The sequence below is a fragment of the Nuphar pumila genome, chromosome 8 (assembly GCF_984573655.1).
Source record: "Nuphar pumila chromosome 8, dmNupPumi1.hap1.1, whole genome shotgun sequence".
In the NCBI taxonomy this organism is placed as follows: Eukaryota; Viridiplantae; Streptophyta; class Magnoliopsida; order Nymphaeales; family Nymphaeaceae; genus Nuphar; species Nuphar pumila.
In genome coordinates, this window is record NC_143256.1 from 117,128,673 (window position 1) to 117,151,031 (window position 22,359).

Genomic DNA, 22,359 nt, shown 5'->3' on the forward strand with positions numbered 1-22,359 from the left:
ATTTATTATTGCTACCTTTACTCAATGATATTTGACATGGTTCATCTCAATTAAGGCCTTAGGGCACAAGTTTTCTCAACATTAGATGGTTCATACAACAATATAAAGATTAAAACTACAATACTATATGGTTATTCTTAGCAAATTTGTACACAAAAAGTAATTTACATGTAATGTATGTAAAGAACATATGGAATATTTTTAATTTGAATATAAAGTTTTGGCTATAAATTTAATTATAAAGAACAATTGCATCATATTTGCAAATGTCTTCCACTTATAACAATTACCATATTTGCCCTTTTATAATTTAAGTGAAAAATTAAGTCTAACAATTTTGATGTTAGATGATGAGCGGTCTCATAATCTTGGTATAAATATTTCTCTACAAATGCTGGATGTGCTAATGATTGACGTATGGCTTGAAAAGCTTCAACATTTTTTTTTAATGATTGAGTTGTTTGCTAAGTAGAATGTTTAGATTTCTTATATACTTGGCATAAGCTTCCTCTATAATATTAATTTTGTTTTTTAAAAACATTTATACCTACATTTCTTTTTTCATTCTTTTCTTCTATCATGTAATTATCTCTAATAATCTATGTCTCATCTATGTTGATGACTCCTATGCAAATTGATTTTGAATTTGCTGATGAGTTGTTAGGGTTGTCTTATGCAATGCATTTAAAATAGTGAGTTTAATGCCCCAAAGTTTATAACCTGAAAATACAAGAATTTTTTTATGCAAAACCTTATTTATAGTATTGCTCTATCCAGACTAAGCTCTAGGTAGTCCGCCTGAATACAAGCGTGAGCGTATATTAGCCAAGTAGAACTCAGTTTGAGAAAGAAGAAACTAAGGATAAGAACCCTTTATCAAATAAATACTGAAAACACAACAAAAAACAATTGGTTAAAAATTTTAGGTGGGTCACAGATATGACAACTCAACATGGGTCTGGATCCAATTCTCGTATTGGACTTGGGTCCAGCTCCAACTCATAATTTGATTATCACTCAAAAGTCTGAATAGCAATAACACTCATGCATTTAATCAAATTAATTGGGAAACATAATCAAATTATATACAAATTAAAACAATTTATAAATTGTTCTAAAAAATATCCAAGATCTAAGAATTTGGTCATGGGCACCCTATGCAGCATTTCATTATCGCTCCAGCATCCTACTCATTACCTGAATATTGGTAAAATAGAGGGTCAGACTTCAATGAGTCTCAGTATAAAACATGCATATACAAAACTAAACAGACATGTAATCAAATATTCTTTTAGGGCATACACACGGCAATTTAGCAATCATAATGCATTCACATGGATAATTACAACAGTTAAACTCATGTAGCATATTAACATAACATATCATTGCTTTAACATCAACATCATCAAATTACATTCTTTCAAAATAAATATAAAAATTGCATAATTGAAAAGTAAACATACTCAACTAATGCATTGTTTCTCTTGCTTATCAACCATGTTGGGCACTTGAAGGGCATACCACAACACATACGAGATCACTTGGGTATTTATTATGATATGTATTTTAGATTTTTTGAGTGTCTGACTGAGTCAAAACCTATTGGGTGTGGTCCATAACCGTCGAGAGATGCTCCCCTGGTGGCACAAAATAATTCAAGATGCATCTTCTACTACTATTGCAGTCGTAGGATCTACCACCTATGACACATTGGTAGTACAAGCTCCTAAGTCTAAGAACTGAGGACCAAGTGAGATGTCACTACTCTAAAAATACAAGAAGGTTCAACAGAGTTTTATACTACCTACCCTCTCCAAGGTATACTAAGGATCACTGATAACATACATCCCTTCAGAGGTATACCCAGGTCTAAGATATCCGGTAACATAAACTTTAAAAGTATACCCAGAATCCACCAAAGAGGTTATCTTTATTAAGGCCATAGGTCAATGCAATTTATTCACAATTTGTTGCACTTTCAACACCTTATGGGTTCTCAACAACCCCTTGCTCACACATAAATGATCTTGTGTGCATGCATGTTTTACATGCCTTACAGTACAATGATATCACATTGTCTCATGTACATACAACCGCGTACACATGGTACCTCATTGGTTTCTTGAACCACAAATTCATCCATCAACATGTGCATATATGTCTCTCTATGACTTACAACACATTATACATAAGAATATGTAACATATCAATTTTGTACTCTCAAAGTACTAAATTAGTTCCTGAAACCATAAGCTCAAACATGACCATTCCCTATGTACGTATCATGTCTCATAGCATATAACAACACATAAATCAACATGATAAATACCATATCATATTGCATCTTATAACCTCATGCTATAAGTCATTTCACCATATTGCATATCATATTCTCATTCAAGAATATTAGTAAAGCATATGCTACAATATGTTCCTATTCTTGGACAGACTAGGTTCAAAAAATTTTAAGTTTTGGAACCAACTTTTATGATTTTTAATTCTTAAATCATAATAAATTAGTACACATGATTTTTATTGTGTGTTCTTCTATTTATAAACTAACACACATAAAAATATTGATCACAAACATCAAACAATGTTTGAGAAATAAAATCAGCAAAAATGTTTATCTTTCACAGAATTTTCGTCATGACAAAAAATCTATGTTGAATTGCAGAGATTATATCTCTAAATTCAGATCACAAACGAAGCCAAATTTTTTTTAGGACTGATCCTACATGTCTAAAACATTCCTCTAAGTTTTAAGAATTTTTAGATTCACCTTTTTGAAAAACCATGAATTTCTTTTTGACTAGTCGGAATATAAATAACATGACAAAATGTATTTTAAAGAAACACAACTAATTCTATGTTTTTCATAAAGTAAACACTATAACCCTACATTTCGTGATTTTGATTCAATATAAACATATCATACACAGGTATGTATACATCCAAGCATATGATAAACATAAAGATCTTATTCATACATTGATTCAAATAATAAATCCAATATTTTTATATGAAAAAATATGTTTTTCCTCAAAACCGATTCTCAAAAATGATTTTGGGTTTATGAAAACCTTTAACGAGATGTCTAATCTATCAAAACATATTTCAATCAATGCATAAACATATTCAACATGCTAAAATACATAATCATTACTCACATCATGGATTTATATTCATAATTACAAAAAAAAATATTTTTTCTCAAAAATAATTTTCTGAAAATGGATTTCAGTTTATCCAAAACCTCTCATGCTCCTTAGTATCATAAATACACTTATAATTAGACTGCAGATACCTCAAAAGCTAAAAACTGAAACCATAGAGAGCTCTTCCTCCTTGATGACCATCTTCCTCTTCTTAACTGCACTACCAATTGAGGAACAACCACACCAGCACCAAGACCTTCAAGAGGGCTTTGATGGCATAAGCCACCAAGGTTCGAAAAAAATAAACGTTTTCTTGAGTCAAACACCCTATGTTCAGGGTCAACTCATTTAAGCTATACTAACCGATCACAAAGGTCATGCTGAAAATGAGCGTTTTTGATCCTGCTGACATCGTGGCCATCCGATTTGCATTTTAAAAAGATCAAAAGTCAACAAAACCACGTGGCATTCATCCAAAATGCAAACAGACGGCCATGATGTCCGCATGAGCAAAAACGCTCATTTTCAGTTCCAGTCACGAGCTGCTCTGTTAATTTACCAGCCCTAAATGGGAGGAATAGTTATAAGAAATGACAAACCCCACTTCGACAGATTATTGCAGGAAATACAGCCATTCGGATTTAGCGGGCCCAGAAGCCTAATCTCTATCCAATTCGCAACATCGCAGGTTATGAAGGTGCACCAATCCTGTCCTTCAGCGGGCCCCATTTTTAGGTGGGACCTATAATCCTTCCGAAAAACCACAATCCGTGTTCCTATCGGCTGTCCCACAGTTTTTTCTTCCCACCCGGGTTTGAAGATGGCGAAGGAAACAGAGGGGAGGCTGGTTGGTGTGGCACAATAATGCGTTGCAGACAGTGGCTTTGTTCGCTCTCCTCGTTGTTGCCATCTCTAGATATGTGCATTTTGGAGGTTGGGTTCATTGGTTTCCCCATCAATTCATTGGGATCTCTGTTAAAAGAAGCAGAAGGCTTCGCATTGGACTTATCTGATTTTCGGGATTTTGTGCTATAAGATCTCTCAGAGGACTTTCCTTCATTGAGTTTTTGGTGCTTCAGGATTGTGAGTATTGAGATCTCTTTGAGAAATCACTCAATAAATTTGCTTCTTGTTTACTTTTTCTGGTGTTTGGTATTGTGGGCATTGAGATCTCTGAGTGAAAATCACTCAGAAAACTTGCGCCCCATCGAGTTTTTTGGTGTTTGGAATCATGGGTATTGATTTATATGTTAGAAATCAATCTGAAAACTTTCTTCCCATTGAGTGTTTTGGTGTTTGGGATTGTGGTTATTGAGATCTCTTTTAGAAATCGCTCAGAAAACTTGCTTCCCATTGAATTTTTTGGTGTTTGGGATTGTGGGTATTGTGATCACTGATCTCTGTTAGAAATCACTCAGAAACTTGCTCCCCATTGAGGTTTTTGGTGTTTGGAATTGTAGGTGTTGATATCTCCCATAGAAATCACTCAGAAAACTCGCTCTCCGTTGAGTTTTTGATGTTTGGGGTTGTGGGTAGTTCTAAGAGAGATGGTTACTGTGAATCTGGGCGTCCTTCACTATGTGTTGGATCACATCTACGGCGCTTTTGTTCATAGGACGAAGTTGACACCACCATTCTTCTCGAGGGGATGGGGTGGGAGCAATCTGGATATGCTAGAAGGCATGATCAAACAATTCCTTCAAGGGGTGTCTGGCCAGAGATGGCCTCCTGGCTTGGTCGATCCGGTGTGGAGAACGGTGTGGGAGACAAAGACAGCTTGTCTCAGAGAAGGTGTGTTCAAGACCCCATGTGATAAGCAGGTGATTGGGGCATTGCCTCCTGAGAGCTACAATGCGAGGGTGGCTTTCCTCACTCCCAAGTGCGTGCCTCCGCATAAGATGTCATGTGTGGTACATCTTGCAGGTGAGCCATGTTATGTTGCTGGAGTTTCCAATCCTGAAATCATCTTCTTTTTTGAGACATAGTCTCCTCCTATGTTGTTTTTCTTTTAATCAGATTTGTGGTTAATGCCATTTGTCGACATTTGGTTTCTGGTTCAAAGCAAGGATGTGTATACATGAAAATTCTGTCATGTTTTCAATTTCCCATTTAGTTTGAATTCTCTTGCAACATATTGGTTATGAATCCTTTGGAACAATGATTGGCCCAGTGCTTGAAATAATAGGAAAGATGGTTAGATTCTCATGGGCAAATAAGGGTATTTATTAAGCTTTTCCAATATCTAAAAGATCTGAAAGTTAGACAATGGCCAACATCCTAGAAGTGCATGTGATATTTAGTTTTGGGGGTCTTGGTATACAAATAGAGTCTAAGCATAAAAAACCGGCCAAATTTGCTTAAAAAATGAACAAAAAAATCATCAATAAATACTCAATATGGTCAGCTTTCTTCTTTTGTATGAAATGACCTGTAGCATATGATGTGGTATATTATATAGGACCATGTACACAAGATGGCATGAAGCACCCTGTTTTTAATGCAAAGGGGCATGGTGTGGTGTGATGTAATATTTTTTTTTGGATAAATATTGTATAATATGATGCAATTTTGCCAAATTGGTTTTTAAAACTGTTTATACCTGTGCCTTTACCAAGATGATTTATAGATGTGCATTGTTATTCTTGACAAATCTTAGGGCATGATCATTTTTAGTGCCACTACAGAAAAATGTGGAATTGAGAAACATTAAGGTGATGGATGGGTTGAGAAATTAGTCCCCATTCCAAAAGACCCTGCCCGATTTTTATCTATCCTGACCACTTGAATTCAGCCCATATGTTAACCTTGTGCCAAGAGAAGCACTACATAGGGTAGAGAGTTTTGGTCCTTTTGGATTTCCCTTCAATTTTTTGCTGGTTTCTCTCCTATATCTGCCCCAATGCAATAAAAAACCACATCCTTAAATCGAATGTCATTTTCTTTGCTTCCTGTTGATCCTTTTCCCAAGGACATGGTTTCTGTTAAAATAGAACATGCACATGGATCTGGATCTGGATCCAGATCCGTATGTATGTCTATTCTTTTAATTATGCAGTTGACGTTTTTCTCATTAATGACACTTATGTAATATAAGTGTTATGGTGTAATATTTTAGTCTCCATTTGTAAAAGCCTTTTAATGATAAGAGATTAGGGCTCGGTGGTGCGAAACACATTAGCCGCCCCAGCCATTGTGTATGTCCCTCTCTCTCCCTTTTCTCTGCTTTCTGTTTCCTGTGCAGGCTGAACAGATCCCTCACGATTTTTCACATGGTATCAGAGCTTGGTTGCGGAACCCTACCAGAAGCGTGTTCAGCGAGATCTGAAAAAGGAGGTTTTGATTCTAGCGAGATCTGAAGAAGCAGGTTTTGATTCGTCTCTTTGTTTACTCTTCCTCTTTCCTTTGAACTCTAATGCTCGTTCATTCTTCTTCTTCATAGTACTCCTCATCATTAACGATTGCATCATTAACGTCTGCATCTCCTTCTTCTTCATAGTACTCTTCACCATCTGTAGCTTTCCTTAACATCAACGACTGCTGTTAGTAAAACAAAACGACTGCAGCTTCTTCCTCTCTGATTCATTTTCTTTTTGTGGTTGTGAAACTTTTGTTTCCATATTGTTGGACGTGCATATCAGTTTCTCTTTTCATTCTTTCTTATTGCTGTCAGACGTGCATATCAGGTTCTTTCTGTGGTTATGAAACTTTTGTTTCCATATTATTGGACGTGCATATCAGTTTTTCTTTTCATTCTTTCTTATTGCTGTCAGACGTGCATATCAGTTTTTCTTTTTCTTTCCTTCTGCACGTCAATCTCAATTTAAAAGGGGTTTACAATCTGCACGTCAATCTCAATTCTTTCAAATTAGTGTTTTTTGTGCAACGTCTATAGGCAGATTATAACAGTTTACAATATGCACGTCAATTCAAAAAAAAAAAAGAGGGTTTCCTTTCAAGGCATTGATAGCACAGGTACATGTTTTATTGAAGCTCTATTGATTGATTAAGTAATCTCAAATCAGTTTGTTTCTCTTTATTCGTATTGTTTGCTTACTCGTTGTCCCATTGATATGGATTACTCCTCGTCATCCTGTCCCTCTGCAAATTTCTTGAATCAGCTCGTTACGGAAAAACTTACTCATTTTAATTTCTTGACCTGGAAGAGACAAATACTTCCGTTTATATGGAGTTAGGATCTGGATGAACATTTGGATGGTTTTGTTCCTGTACCACCACGTCTTATTTTGCAGGAAACCAAGGATGAGCAGGGTGACACAATTACTAAATCTGTTAAGAATCCAGAGTATACAGTTTGGAGGAAACGTGATTAGTCTTTGGTTGCTTATATTACGTCAACACTCTCTCAGGAAATAGAGGGCATCAAGGAGGCCGAGGCCGCGAACGTTTTGGGCAGGGAAGATGTGGTATCTTACCTACACCTAATTTTTCAAGTGGTTTTAATGTAGGGAATCAGAGGAGAGTGCTCACTTGCTTCTTATGTAACAAAAAGAGGACACGTGAAAGTTGATTGTTGGTTTAATCTGCAGAACAAGGGGAAAATAAACAAAATTAAGAATAAGTCAGCTACTACTGTGGACACGAAAGCGCCATCTACAGATGTGCAACAACTTTTGCTATCAACATTATCATAGATGACAATCAAGCAAAATGAACAAAGAGAATGGTACATTGATTCCGGTGCTGCAACACATGTCACGGGTAATGCGGATAAGTTATCTCACTTATTGCCTTATCTAGAAAAAGTAGTATAGTTACGGGAGATGGAACTTATCACTCCATTAGCCATACCGGCAGTGCACATATTCCTATGTCAAAGTTCACACTTCACTTGTCCAATGTTCTTCTTGCTCCTAATATTAAAAAGAACATTGTCTCTGTAGCTAAACTTGTTGACGATATGAATTCTTTAGTCGAATTTACTCTCTCTTCTGTTTATGTTAAGGATCTACGAACGAAAGAGACGTTCGCTAAGGGAGAGCGACGAGAAAACATGTATGTCTTCAAGGAGATTCCCTCAGTTTCAGTTCTCCAGTTGAAGTCGTCCAAGCATTCTTCAGTGTCTTCGTCTTCAGAGTCTTTGTCTTTTATTCCATTGGAAGTTTTTAATTCATCTCATTGTAATAAGTCAGATATCTGGCACAGTCGCTTGGGACATTGTAGTCGGGGTTTCGTTGAAAGTCTTGTCTCTGATGGTCTTCTTTCAGAGTCTAGTTTATGTTCCTTTTTAGAGAATAAAAAATGTTCATCTTGTGAACTCTGCAAAAGTCATGTTCTCTCTTTTCATATTATTAATAAAAGAGCTTTAAAGCCATCTTGTGAACTCTACAAAAATACATTATATGATATTTTTATAATATATTTAATGTATAATTTTATTAATATATGTATAATCATATTTTTATATATAATATACATAATATTTATATTATATTTCATATAATATATGTAATTATATATATAATATATTATATACGAATATATACATATGCATGACTCGGCTGACTCGTCCATGACTCAGCTGACTCGCCCCATGACTTGGTTGACTCGTCTATGACTCGGCCGGGTTTTGTTCAAAACGAGTTTGTACTCGTTTTTGACCCAGTGATTGGGTGATCCAGGCTGGGTCAACCGAGTCAGCGGGTTGACCTGACGAGTTTTTAAACTATGGTTAGTCCACTTCTATCAATTTGATAGGTGACTAGAATTTGAGGCATGTCTGTTCAGATGTTATTGCCCATGATTGTACGCCTAAGTTCATAAAATAAACACGCTGTGTGCATATGTATATATTGCCAGCAAAAGGATAAGAAACATAAAGCTGTGGATACAGAATAGCACAAGATGTTAACTATTGATGTTTTCACAATAAGAAATTATTAAAATTTTACACAGTAAATTCCTGTATGGCCATCTCATTCTCCTTTTAGCACTCCTAAGGCGAAGTATGAAATGAGAAGTTTTTTCTTCTCCTTACAACCTGAGGATTATGCTTTTCACACACCTATCAAGAAAAGTTATTTTCTTTCAATGGTACTTAATCCAAGTGGACCTCTTGATGTATCAGATGCATATTTCTACTCAACTTCTTGTATTCTTGAATCTATTATGATCTAGGACCTAGAGATTTTGAATTTGGAATATCCAGATTCAATTTAACATACTGATGCAGATGAAATTAGAGATGAGGAGGAAAAAGGGAACAATGTGGATAGCATTAAGCTCCTATAATTGGTTTCTTAAGTTTTCATGTGCATAGTTTCACGGGCACTGGTTTCCTTTTGAAACACTGCTAGGGAGAAATTTTTGAAACTGGACTGCTATATTTAGTTTCTTGAGCTTCTGTGGTTGTTGTAGTTGACTCTCAAAGGAACTGATAAATGAGGATTTCTTATGCAAAAGTTCATGTAAAGTTGTTAAGCTGCAAGATATTGATATCATGTTATTCTATTCTATATTTAGAGAATTATATTTTTTTTTATCATAATAATTTCAATCTCCATGTTAGGCACGGGTGACCATACATTTGAGAGAAGGTTACGTCTAGGAGGTCCATTATTGAAAGAAAATATTGCAACAATGGTGCTTGAAAGGTTAGTTATTCATGTGTGATTTCTGGCATGTCAAACACTACCTCTTGCTCTTTTTGTTGACATCTATTTACTAGCTTTACAGCTATGTTATGTGCTTTATAAATTATGAAATTCAAGCTGAATGTGCTGCAGCCCTTTCTATGGACAGCGGCGTCCAAGATTGCAACATGGTGCAAAGCTCTTGTGTGTAAGTGACTTGCTATTATTAGGAAAAGTCACAATTGAGGAAGCACTCAGTTTACTATACTGGTTGGAGACCAAGGCTGGATATGGCAAGACAGGTGTTTGTGGTCTCAGTATGGGTATGGGATTGAAGCTAATGGACATGTCATTCTTGGTTCTCCTGTTAACTTCCTTTTTTATCAGCATGAACGATCCAGGATCATGGCATACTGACAAATTGTTCACAACCTTCATGAAACACTTAAAATTTATTTGCTGCTCAGAACTTGTAATGATATTGATTTCTAAAACTGTAAAAGATCTGATTTTTCTGAAAATTTTATGGATTCTTGGAGTTTCCTGGGTATTCAAAGAATCTTTCTTTATATGTATATTTAAAAGATGAGCTGGATATATGGTCATTAAATAGCTTAATTTTTTTGGAACATTAAATATGTAGATGGTGAGTATTTTATGCTAAAAAATGCAGACATTTCTCAATCAAAAGGAATAAATTTTTAAACTAGAAAAAACCATACCTGATGTATTGTAGTAGACCTTAATGATCATCACCTTTTGGATTATTGTTATTATTGATATCTAATATGGAACTATGCTCATTTGGAGAGAAGTTCATGCTATGGTGTCCATCATTCCCCAATATTCCGTGTATATTTTATTGACAGGTTATTAGTGCTTTCACTCCATGCCAGGGGGAGTGCATGCTGCAATGGTTGGATCACTGCACCCAACTCCAATAGCTGTTCTACCATTTCTGGCCCCACATTCAGCAGCCGTTGCCTTCTGTGAGGGAATTTTGAAGCATGGTACAGCCTGGGAGGCACTTAGAAAAGATGCAGTTCGCCAAGCTGAAATGACTGATGAGCAAGTGCGAGAGCGGATGCGTTCAGTACTGTCGCTAACGGATGTCACACGCTTTCCTGTCCCCAAGAACCCTCAAGCAGTTATTTTTGTTGCTGCCACTGTAAGTTCCTATTGTTGGATAACTTTACAACATGATCTAGCAAATTCAACCATTAGGAGTGAATTACAGTTGGGTTAATAGTTTAGATTTCACTTAATTGTATGATCTGTGTGTGAAAATATCTTCAATAAGATCAAGTTCGAATATTGACTTGATTAACCCATTATATTCACAATGGAAAATATGTGCACAAAGGTACAAAATAACACTCACAAAAGAGCACAAATGCACAAAGGCATAAAAAAAGAATCTATTATTGAGAGAGAGAACTTTACAAAAAGCTTGACAATTACATGGGGCAATGCCCCTTGTTTATAGACAAAATGGGACCCAAGGAGGGGCTCCCATAGAAAAAGAAAAAAGAAAAAGAAAAAAAAGAAAAGCTTATTTAAATAAATATGCATGCTACATGTGAAAAGACTATTTTACCCTTAGTGGGTATTACAATATATATATATATATATATATATATATATATATATATATATATATATATATATATATATATATGAATTACAATTTAATACCCCGCCTCAAATTTACGGTGCAATAACCAAAAGTTTTCCAAGAAAAAAATTGAATCTAGGAGAACAGGGCGCCTTAGTAAAAAAGTCAGCCAATTGATATTACAACACAACTTCGTGGGTTCTTGAACATGAACCCCCATATCTTCCAACCGCTAGCGAATCCAAACAATCTCCATGGTTATAGGTACCATGACACGGTATTCAGCCCAGTAGATGACATCTTCAAGAAATTAAAGATTCACTTATGAACACACAAAAACCAGTGGTGGAGTGATAGTTATTTGATTACCTCCCCAATCAGAGTCAGCTTAAGCAATTAGATTTAACTCAGAAGATGAAGATCAAAATACTCATTTATGGATCCCTTTATATATCTGATAATTCGAAGAATTGCACTCATATGAACTGATGTATAAGAATGTTGGAATTGACTTGCAACATGTACAACATGTGAAACATCAGGTCTAGTGATGCTAAGATACATCAAAGATCCAACAAGTTGTCTGTATGGAGTGAGATCTTTTAGAATAACCCTATCATCAATCTTTAACTTTGTTCCTACCACCTCAGAGGTTTCACAAACTTTATCGTTTGTAATTCCTAACCTGTCAATAATCTCAAATGTCAATTTAGTTTGAGATAAGAAATAACCCCTATGAGATTAGACAACTTCAATGCCTAAAAAATATGTGAAAAATCCTAAGTCCAACATTTCAAAATTTTCTTTTAATATAGATTTGATACTCTTAATTCTTTTAGCATCATCAACTGTAATTAGCATATCATCAACATATAGTAATAAAATCACGATTCTTGCATTTTCTATCATCAAGTTATTAAACCGATCATACCAAGCCTTGGGAGCTTGTTTCAAGCCATAAAGAGCTTTCCGCAGACGAAGTACTTTACCTTTAGGAACATCCATACCTGGAGGAACATCCATATAGACTTCTTCATTTAGGTCACCATTTAGAAAGGCATTTTTAATATTCATTTGATATATGTTTTATTTTTTAATTAAGGCAATAGTAATAAGACTCTTAACAGTAACCATACGTGCAACGAGAGCAAAAGTTTATCGTAGTTTATTCCATATTCTTGACTATATCTTTTGGCAACTAAACGGGCTTTATACCTTTCAAGAGACCCATCACTCTTGGTGTTGACCTTAAAAACCCACCTACATCCTATTGTCTTCTTTCCACTAAGTAGATCATGAAATTCCTAAGTTTTAGTCTTTCTAAGAGCTCTAAGTTCATTATCCACGACTTCCCTTCATTCTACTTAGGTTCCACATATGAATGAATGACACTCAGGCATGCTCTATGTTTAGGTGAAAAAGATTCATAAGATATAAATCTAGAAGGAATTCTTCTAGCTCTTTCGGTCCTACGAGAATTTAGATTATTTGTGAAGGTAGGCTCACTAGTTTCACTATATTTCTCAATCGCACTTCTAAAAGTGTTTCTATCTCTATATGTATAGATGATTGGATCAATAGATGTTCCTACTTTGGTAGGTTGTTTAAAAGATTGATAAGGAGAATTGCTATTCTCTTCTATATTTTCATCGTCACTAAGAGCATTATATAAGATTTCATCATCACTGAAAATATCATTATTTCTAGATAACAACTCAAACAAAAAAGAGTAATCCACATTATCTCTATGAGGTTCACATTCTTTAAAACCACTAACATTTTCTAAAAAGGTTACGTTTCTAAAAACATATAATTTATCATTTTTAATATCATAACATCTAAAACTTTTTGTATTTTGGAATATCCAAGAAATGCACAATGAATGGCTTTTGGGGAGAGTTTATCATTTTTGTTGATAAGAACTAAACATTTGCATCCAAAAGCTCTCAATCTATTGTAGTCGAGTTTTTTTATATAAAATTTCAAAAGGTGAGATCTTATTTAAATTTTTTGAAGGAAGACAAGTTATAAGATAAACGGATACAAGAGTAGCTTCGGCCCAAAATATTTTAGGAATATTTTAAGAAATATGCAAAGTTCTGGTGGTTTTAATTATATGTCTTTGTTTTCTTTTGGTTTGACCATTTTGTTGAAGTGTTTTGGGATAAGATTTTTTATGGACAATTTCATTGGTTTCAAGATAATTTTTTAATTCATTTGAAAGATATTCACGTTCGGAATCAGTTCTAAGAATTTTTAAGTTACCATTAAATTGATTTTTAATCAAAATATAATGTCTTAAAAGATGAAAAAACCTCATGTTTATGCTTAAGAAAATATATCCAACAATATCTAGAGTAATCATCAACAAAAATAACGTAATATGCAAATCCTCCTTTAGATATGACGGGTGTCGGTCTCAGAGTTACCGGAAGCACCTACGTAAAAGGGGAAGCGCGAAACGTCGCGCTTTCGAAGCGTGAGGGGAAGCATCCCCCTTTTTTGGGAAGCGCACTTCCCTCACGCTTCCCCCTTGCTTCCCCATTTTTTCATTTTTTTCGCTTCCCCCTCGCTTTCGAGACGGTTCAGAATTTTCTTCTAAGTGGTCCCACGCTTCCTAAATTTTTGAAAGTGCCTCGCTTCCCGTATCGCTTCCCTCTCCCGCTTCCTCGTCTGGTAACTCTGTTAGGTCCCCATACATCCGAATGCACAAGTTCAAATGATTTGGTTGTGAACATAGATCTTTGTTCAAAAGTCAAACTTCTCATTTTTCCAAAAAATACAAAAATTACAAGTGAAGTCATTTTTACAAAGATCTTTAACAAAATGTAAATAGGAAAGCTTGATGACAGTAGAAACTCCATGTAGTATAAATCTTCTTTCCTAGAGCATTCCCCAATCAACTTCCCGGTCTGGCGAGCCTGTATCTAACATTTATTTGATGAAAACTTAACATCACATCCATGGTTCGAGAGTTGAGAGACCGAAAGTAAGTTTAAATTTAATTTTGGTATAAATCTAACTTTGAGGATAAAAGAATCTTGTTTTTCAAAGTTTTCAAATCCTTTGATTTCAAGAGAAATGTCATTTGCGATTGAAACAAAAGAAGGTAATACATTTTTTGTGTATTCGAAAAGTGCAAAAATATTTGGAGTCATATTAAAGGAGGCACCCGAATCTAAAAGTCAAGGAGTCTTATCGGGACAAGAAGAAGTTGATATGGCAGTACCGAAAATAGATCATTTGAAGAGAGGTTGAAGGGCTTCCATGATTTTACTCAATGACAATGCTCCATTCTTGAAAGTAGATAGACTATCCTCCTTGTGTGGTTGAAATATGGTAGACATGGCCACATTCTTCTTTCACTTTGGACAAACCGGCTTAATATGTCCCGGTTCTTTACAAAAATGACATAAGTTTTTCATACTCCTTTCCTTGGTTCCATCTTCCACTTTGGCCACCTTCTTCCCTTCTTAATTTTGATTTTGAAATTTGTTGAAGTGAGGAGGCTTATGGGTTTTTAAATTATTTTCCGGTTTAGAAACGGCATAGGCTCCTTCGTTTTCATCCTTAGTTGAAGGCATAGCTAAAACACTTTGATTAGATTTACTCATTCTTATTCGAGTTTCTTCCCCACTTACCTTTGTGAGAACATCTTCTAGAGGTGGAAAAGTGAAAAAAGACAAAAGAGAAGATCTTATTTGCTCAAATTTGGTCTAAGCTCATTCAAGAAATTGAAAAAATGATCTTCTAATTGTTTGTGTTGTAGCTCAATGGCTTCTCCACTTCACTTTGGTTTAAGGAGAGTGAGTTCATCCCAAATAGATGATAATTCGGCAAAATATTCTCTAATAGTCATTTCTCCTTGTTGAAGGGTTAAATCCCTTTTTTGAAGATAGTATTTGTGAGATAAATCTCTCGAGGTATACATCCTCTCAAGATATTCTCAAACTTGATTTGCCTTCTTGAATTTTAAAATATTGGCATTAATCCTAGTCCCAACCGTAGAAAAAAATCATGAAAGAATTTTATAATTTTTCATTTCTCATTCTTCATGTTTCTTATTGTATTCTTCAAAAGCCTTCACTCTTTCCTCTCCTTTAAGAACTTTTATTTCTCCTTTTTCAACTATAGTAATTTTAGGTTCGGGTTTCGAAATCGTACCTTTGATTGTAGCCCCATAGCACTTTTCCCTTGATATAGGCTTTCATATTTCCGGCTCAAACATGATAGTTTGAGCCATTGAGTTTGAATCCGAAAGAGAAATGTGAATCCTTTTCCGCTATGGAGAAGCTTTTTGAGAGAAAAGAATCTTTACGATTGAACACACACCACAACGGGTTTTTCTTTAGCTATTCTTGTAGCACGCAAAAGGAGAAGTTTGCAAGAACTTTCCATGCCAAAATAGAAAAATTAGTAGTCATATTTTTCGAGGCAACAAATACAATGACGGCAACGCACACGCTAGCTTCTCATAAACCTAACTCTGATACCATGTGAAAATATCTTCAAAAAGATCAAGTTCAAAGATGACTTGATTAACCCACTATATTCACAACGAAAAATATGTGCACAAAGGCACAAAATAACACTCACAAAAGAGCACAAATTCACAAAGGTATAAAAAAAGAATCTATTATTGAGAGAGAGAGCTTTACAAAAAGCTTGACAATTACACGGGGCAATGCCCCTTATTTATAGACAAAATGGAACCTAAGGAATATGACCGTTGGAGGGGTCCAACGTCTCTATGGTGGACCCCTCCTATAATATAATAACAAAAGAAAAAGAAAAAAGAAAAAAAGAAAAAGAAGAAAAGCATATTCAAATGAATATGCGTGTTACATGTGAAAAGACTATTTTACCCCTAGCGAGTATTACAAATATATATATATATATATATATATATATATATGAATTACAATTTAACACTGTGTTGTTATGTGCATGTCCTCTTAAGCGTTTTGCTTAATCTATAGATTTGCTTATTCTTGTCTACTATAATCATTGGTTGTAAAGAGATTTTTTGTTAATGTCATCTGACATGCTAATTTATAACAATGTGTATAGATTTAATAAACCTACCAACAAGTGTATTTATGTAAATGGGTATTCTGCAGGACAATGAAATAGTATCTCAACAACTGTTCTTATGATGCATGTTTACATGCATGCTAACTTTGAATGAGATCACCTATGGACATGCATATGCATGTTTTTCCACTTGTTTGATGTTTATTGTGTAATATAACCATTCATAATCATTGTCGTTGTTGAGACGTGTTTATAAAGGTCTTGTGGTCTTTCGTATTAATGTCTATTTGGTATGGGTCTTTATGTAACTTGGACTCATGGTTACTCTCTATTTAAGAAGAGATTAACCCTAATATGAAAACACGATTTCTATTCTTCTTCTTCTTCTCTCTCTCTCTCTCTTGTTTACTTGAAAACCCTTGTCGCTGACTACAACATGGTATCAAAGAGGGTTGCAGATCTGGGTGTGTGATCTGATCAAGTTCCTCCTCAAATAGGCCACAGCTACCTAGTTGCTCAACTCATCTGTAGCAACTAGGTTTACGCATCAGAGTGGAGGCCAGTCGATGGATGCAAGCATGTGATTTCTGCATCGTGGTCATCGGGTATGTAAACAAACAAAAAAAAACAAATATTAAACCAAGATTGCAGTCGCTGCCTGGAGTCGATCTGGTGTGGTATGATATAGTTTTTAATTATGCGTTCAGATCTGGGTGTCGATCTGAGGTTGAATGACACAGTTTTTTTTATGATTCAAGTCTGCGTTCAGCTTTGGGTGATTATAATCTTCTTGCCGTGGTTGTGGGTTTCATGTTGCGTGTCACAACTTCCCCTTTGTGATCTAAATCAGATCTGTTAGGTCGATGAAAGTGTTTGTGGGTGGTGTTTTAAACAAGACAATGGAAGTTGTCGATCGGTGTGGAAAACCAGATTTGATCAGCGTCTCTTAAATTTGATCAGATCATCACGCTCGTGGATTCTACTATGGCTTTGTTTGGTGTCGTGACCGTAACTGTGGTGCGGTGAGCGTGGAAAGTTACTGCAAGTGTCGTGAAAGCTTGCATGGAAACAATCAGATCAGGTGGAGATCTGATTCTTTGCTTGATGCTGGTGACACAGATTTGGAGTCAGATCTAACAGATGTTGCAGGGATCTGTCAAGCGTTAAAAATCCAAATCTGAAATCAGATTTTACATGAGAAAATCTGTGGAAATCTGATCAGTGTAGGTCAAAATCAAATGGTCGCGGATACAGGTATGAGTTTTGTGTTGAAGTTGTGAAGTGGGTAAGAGATTAAATCCATATTTTAGTCGGGGACATACATAATTTTGGTTTGGGTCGTTCAAATCTAGTTGTCTTGAAGAAATATTTATATCAAATAGTCATGGATCTGCATTTTTTTGAAGATTTGATCATAGATCCGAGTGTCGTGAATATTATTTTTTTTGTGTGTGAACCTGCATACTACTATTTTGGTCTGCTCATATCTGGTTGTCGTGAAAGATTGTTTATATTAAATTGTCGTGGTAATGGCTGATTCACAAAAAGGGGAGCAGAAAGCCGATGAGTCGTCAGATTATAAAGCATTCGCTAATCTCTTGGCTCAAGTGGCTAAACCAGATGCAGATTATTTCATTGATATTGTTACTCTTAGCAGGGCCGAATATGACGAGCTTCTAGCATTATGCCTATCTACGTCGAATTCTCCTGAGGCCAAGGTTGCGTACTCGGTAGGTGATGACCTATTTGGCCAAGGTTGTAGGTGGATCATTGATTCAGGAGCATCTAGACACTTGTGTGGAAATTCATGTAACTTTTTAAGTTTAAAAACCTGTACCTGATCATAAAGGCGTAGTTCTTGCTGATGGGAGTTCTTCCTCAATTGTAGGGCAGGGAAACATGTCTATTTCCCCTACTCTTCAATTGTCAAATGTTCTTCATGCTCCTTCTTTTCCATAGAATCTATTATCTGTCAGTCGAATGGCAAAAGAGCTGAATTGTAGGGTGATTTTTGATCCTATGGGTTGCACTTTTCAGGACTTGCTGACGGGGAAGAGAATTGGTGGCGGCTATGAGGAAGGTGGCGTGTATTATCTACATCAACCAGTGGGTTCGGTCCATTCTGCTGTTACATCATCCTCAAGTCCTCTATTGTGGCATCATCATCTGGGTCACCTTCCAGTGCCAAAACTTCGTCGTGTCATTCCTCATATACCTCCTTCAGTTTCTTTTCAGTGTGAAACATGTCAATTGGTAAAACATTGCCGAAGCGCTTTTCCCTTTAGTCAGAGTCTGTCGAGTCAAAGATTGTTTGATCTTCTTCATGTCGATGTATGGGTGTGATCATCTCAAAATTTTTCCTCTCTTGATATTCTCTCTTTTCCTTTTCCAATCTCTTATTTTCTCCTTTTTGAAGGGAGAAGAATAAAAGATAGAAAAGAAAGAGATAAGAGAAAAGAAAGGAGAGAGATAAGAGGAACTATTTTGCGGGTTTTCACTTGACCTTGATTTGAAAGGAATTTAGAAATTTAACTCGCCTCCGTTTTTGAAAAATATTTGCGGGAAAAATGAAGAGACGGGATTCGCTCGTCGGTACGAGGTTCGACCGTTCCTGGCGCCTTTACCAGGGGTAATCGAACCAAGGATCGAATCTATGCCTTTTGCTTTGCCTATTATCTAAGAATTTATCCTAAAGATCTAAATGCACAGAGAGTCATGCTTGTGCAATGCAAAGATGTATGCTCTTTTGAAAGATGTTTTGAAAAATTTCCAAGTGTTCCGAGATGAACTTGATGAGGGAGTGAAGAAAGGTTTGAATCTAACTTAGAACTTTGAGATAGATCAGAGAAGTTCTAAGTCTTTGAAATAAATCAAGGTTGGAGGAATAAATGAGAAAGAATGACTTGAAGCTTTGAAATGAGAGGAAATGAAGTTTCAAAGTCAAAATGAACTTTGAATTTGAACCTGAATTTAGGAAAGGAAATGAATACTTGAGAATTGAATTTAGATTTTTGAAGTTTTGAAAATTTGGAATGGACTGAGAGAATCAAATGGTGTTTAAGAATGGAAATGGATTTAAGAAATTCAGATTAGATCCGAAAATAGAATTGAAATCTAGAATTGGAATTGGGTTCCGGACCCTAAACAGAATGGGATCCGAGATTTAGAATCCAAGATGGACTTTGGGTTCTGGATCCTGAAATGGAGTGGATCTGAAATCTGAGATCCAAATGTAGAGTTGGACTCTAGATCCTAAGATGGATTTTGGATCTAAAGTCTGAGATCCAATGTGAAATTGGATTCTGGATCCTAAAGAGGAATTGGATCTGAAGTCTAAGACCCAAAGTGAAATTGGAGTCTGGATCCTAAAGAGGAATTGGATCTGAAGTCTAAGATCCAAAGTGAAATTGGAGTCTGGATCCTAAAGAGGAATTGGATCTGAAGTCTAAGATCCAAAGGTAGAGTTGGATTCTGGATCCTAAGGGGGGAATTGGATCTGAAGTCTGAGATCCGATATGAATGTTGAATCCAGGATCCTAAAATGGATTTGAAATTGTTGAATTTAAGAACTTCTAAGTTTTGAATCGAACTTGGAAAATGAAATTTAAAATTTGAATCTTGAATATTCAAATGAATTTCAAAGTCAAATTAGACTTGAATTTTTGAAGTTTGAATTTGAAATTTAGAAGATGAAGGGAATCTCAAAGTTAAATTGAACTTTGGATTTGGAGTATTTGAATGTAAATGAATTTGGAATTTCAAAGTCAAATTGAACTTTGAAATCTGATTTGGATTTTGAATATAAAATGAATTTGAAATCTCAAAGTTAGATTTGAACTTTGAGATTTAAAAAATGAAATAGAATTTTGAAAATTGAAAGAATGAATTGGATTTGATAAGGATTGAAGATAGATTTGAAGAAAGTATTTACATTACCTGGAGTTTTTGAAGAGGAAATTTCGAAAATATGATGTAATTCTATCCTAAATGATGAATGAATTTAAATTTTTGAAATTGGATTTTGAAAAGCTATTTCATTCTTCAAATGAATTTAAAATAAGATTGAAGATATAATACATTCTTGACTATGGTCATTGAATGTATTATATAATAACCTATATTTAAATTCAGGTGAAGAATAAATTACATTTGGTGCTTTTATAGAATTTAAAATGAAATTAACTCTCAATATACCCTGACTATGGCAATTGGTATATATTTTGAATTAATTTTAAGTTAAATTCTAATAAAAGAAAAAGATATTTAAGGAAAATATGATGAATTTTGAAAACGGATCCAGTGTGGATCCAATGTTATTTCGTAAAAGATAAAAATCCTAAGTTTTGTCCACACCCTGACTATGGCCATTGATGTGGATCATCAACTTAGGATTAATCACCTCTTACGAAAATGGTGCACATGCCATTCGTGTTTCACCATTGTGAGAATTTGAGAAATAAGGAAAAGAATGCATGAAAACAAGCAATTCAGTGATATTTACGATGCTCATTCATTCTACCTAAAGCCAGAAATGTAAAGAATTCTCATTATATCTGGTTATTACAACATTGGATTGAATTGAATTAGAATCAAGGATCCTTAAACTAAAAAAGAAAGATAAAGCAATGCTTTTCATATATTCCGGTGAAACAAGGTTAGCAAAACACAAAGTATAAAGAGAAATTCATAAATTCCATTAAGACCAGAGTGTATGTGAGGATACCTAACTGTCTATGAGGGAATGGATATTAACATATCTTATCACTTCTTAACAACAGGCAAAAACACAATAATACTCAATTTAAACTTATTTGCAAGACTCAGATATAGAACCCAGATGTGAAACAATAGTTATAACACACCGTACTAACATAATGCTAACTATATGTATACGTATTGTCTAATATACTGAAAACACAGACTAACCATACGATATTCTGCTCCAAATAAGCAATATATGATAACTTGTAAGCTAACTCGTATAAACTGTTAACATATATAAACTGCTATTATTAACCACACAGGGCAATTTACCCGATCTTCATTTGACACACATTCATAATCTAACACGCTTGTCCTAAGAGACTGATGACACAGACGGATGACTCATGCAGTGCTAAGACCCATTCTAACTTATATTGCTAACATGATAACACAAACTTACATATTGTTTTCCTGTCTAACACATTATACCACTCACACAAGGTTAACTCACAGACTGTTAACTTTAGCTCATGCCCTATTAACTCAAATCTATTAACACACATTTACTGCTAAGGTGCTAACATACCTTAACTCTCAATATTTATCACTCACACGAGTTCATTCACTAATGTCACACATTCACTGTTACTATCCATTTATTATATGCAGCGTACGCAACAATGAATTGACCTTGTATACTACAAAGACTGCTAACAAAAGTTATTATAATGTGCCAACTCATATTGTACTAACCCGGACTACTAACACAACCTGTTATTAACACACTTTGTTAACCAACACTAACACAGACTTGTCCACTGTTTAGATGCCAACGTGTCCTAGCTATTAATACGTACACTAACCACTAACACAACTTAGACTAATTGCACTACACGATTACTTTTTAACACACAGGCATACACAACTTTTTACTAATCCCACACAGACGTTATTGCACTCAAGATTAAACACTAGTATAAAGAACTAATACTAAATGCCTAATTACTAACTATTTTAAATCGACTAAGTCAACCTACTTGCATTTAACGAACTATTAATAGCTAAGGCCAAACAGTTAAAAATTACCATTAACAATGACAGGGAGTCGTAAACTGACATAATGAGACAGAGAAAAAGAAAAAAAAAATGAGAATATGAAATCTCAACAGGAACTTAATGAATAAATATAACATCAGAAGATGCATATGCTATTATGATGAAGCTACAACTAGTGCTATGACTGTTACTGCGAAATCAA

The 22,359-nt window shown here is 35.0% G+C and overlaps 1 protein-coding gene across 2 annotated transcripts in view; it reads left to right on the forward strand.

The window, feature by feature from the left end:
* Positions 1 to 4,004: 4,004 nt before the first annotated feature.
* Positions 4,005 to 22,359, forward strand: part of LOC149830360 (alpha/beta hydrolase family protein) — a 43,869-nt gene continuing 25,514 nt past the window's right edge. The window contains exons 1-5 of one of the 2 annotated variants that reach the window (XM_090016466.1): positions 4,005 to 4,241; positions 4,619 to 5,081; positions 9,685 to 9,769; positions 9,902 to 9,956; positions 10,626 to 10,916. In XM_090016466.1, coding sequence (XP_089872592.1) covers positions 4,706 to 5,081; positions 9,685 to 9,769; positions 9,902 to 9,956; positions 10,626 to 10,916 — 807 coding nt within the window. In that variant the 5' untranslated portion in view covers positions 4,005 to 4,241; positions 4,619 to 4,705. Of the gene's footprint in view, positions 4,242 to 4,618; positions 5,082 to 9,684; positions 9,770 to 9,901; positions 10,072 to 10,625; positions 10,917 to 22,359 lie in introns of those variants that run through there. The other variant, XM_090016468.1, reaches the window with a different exon arrangement.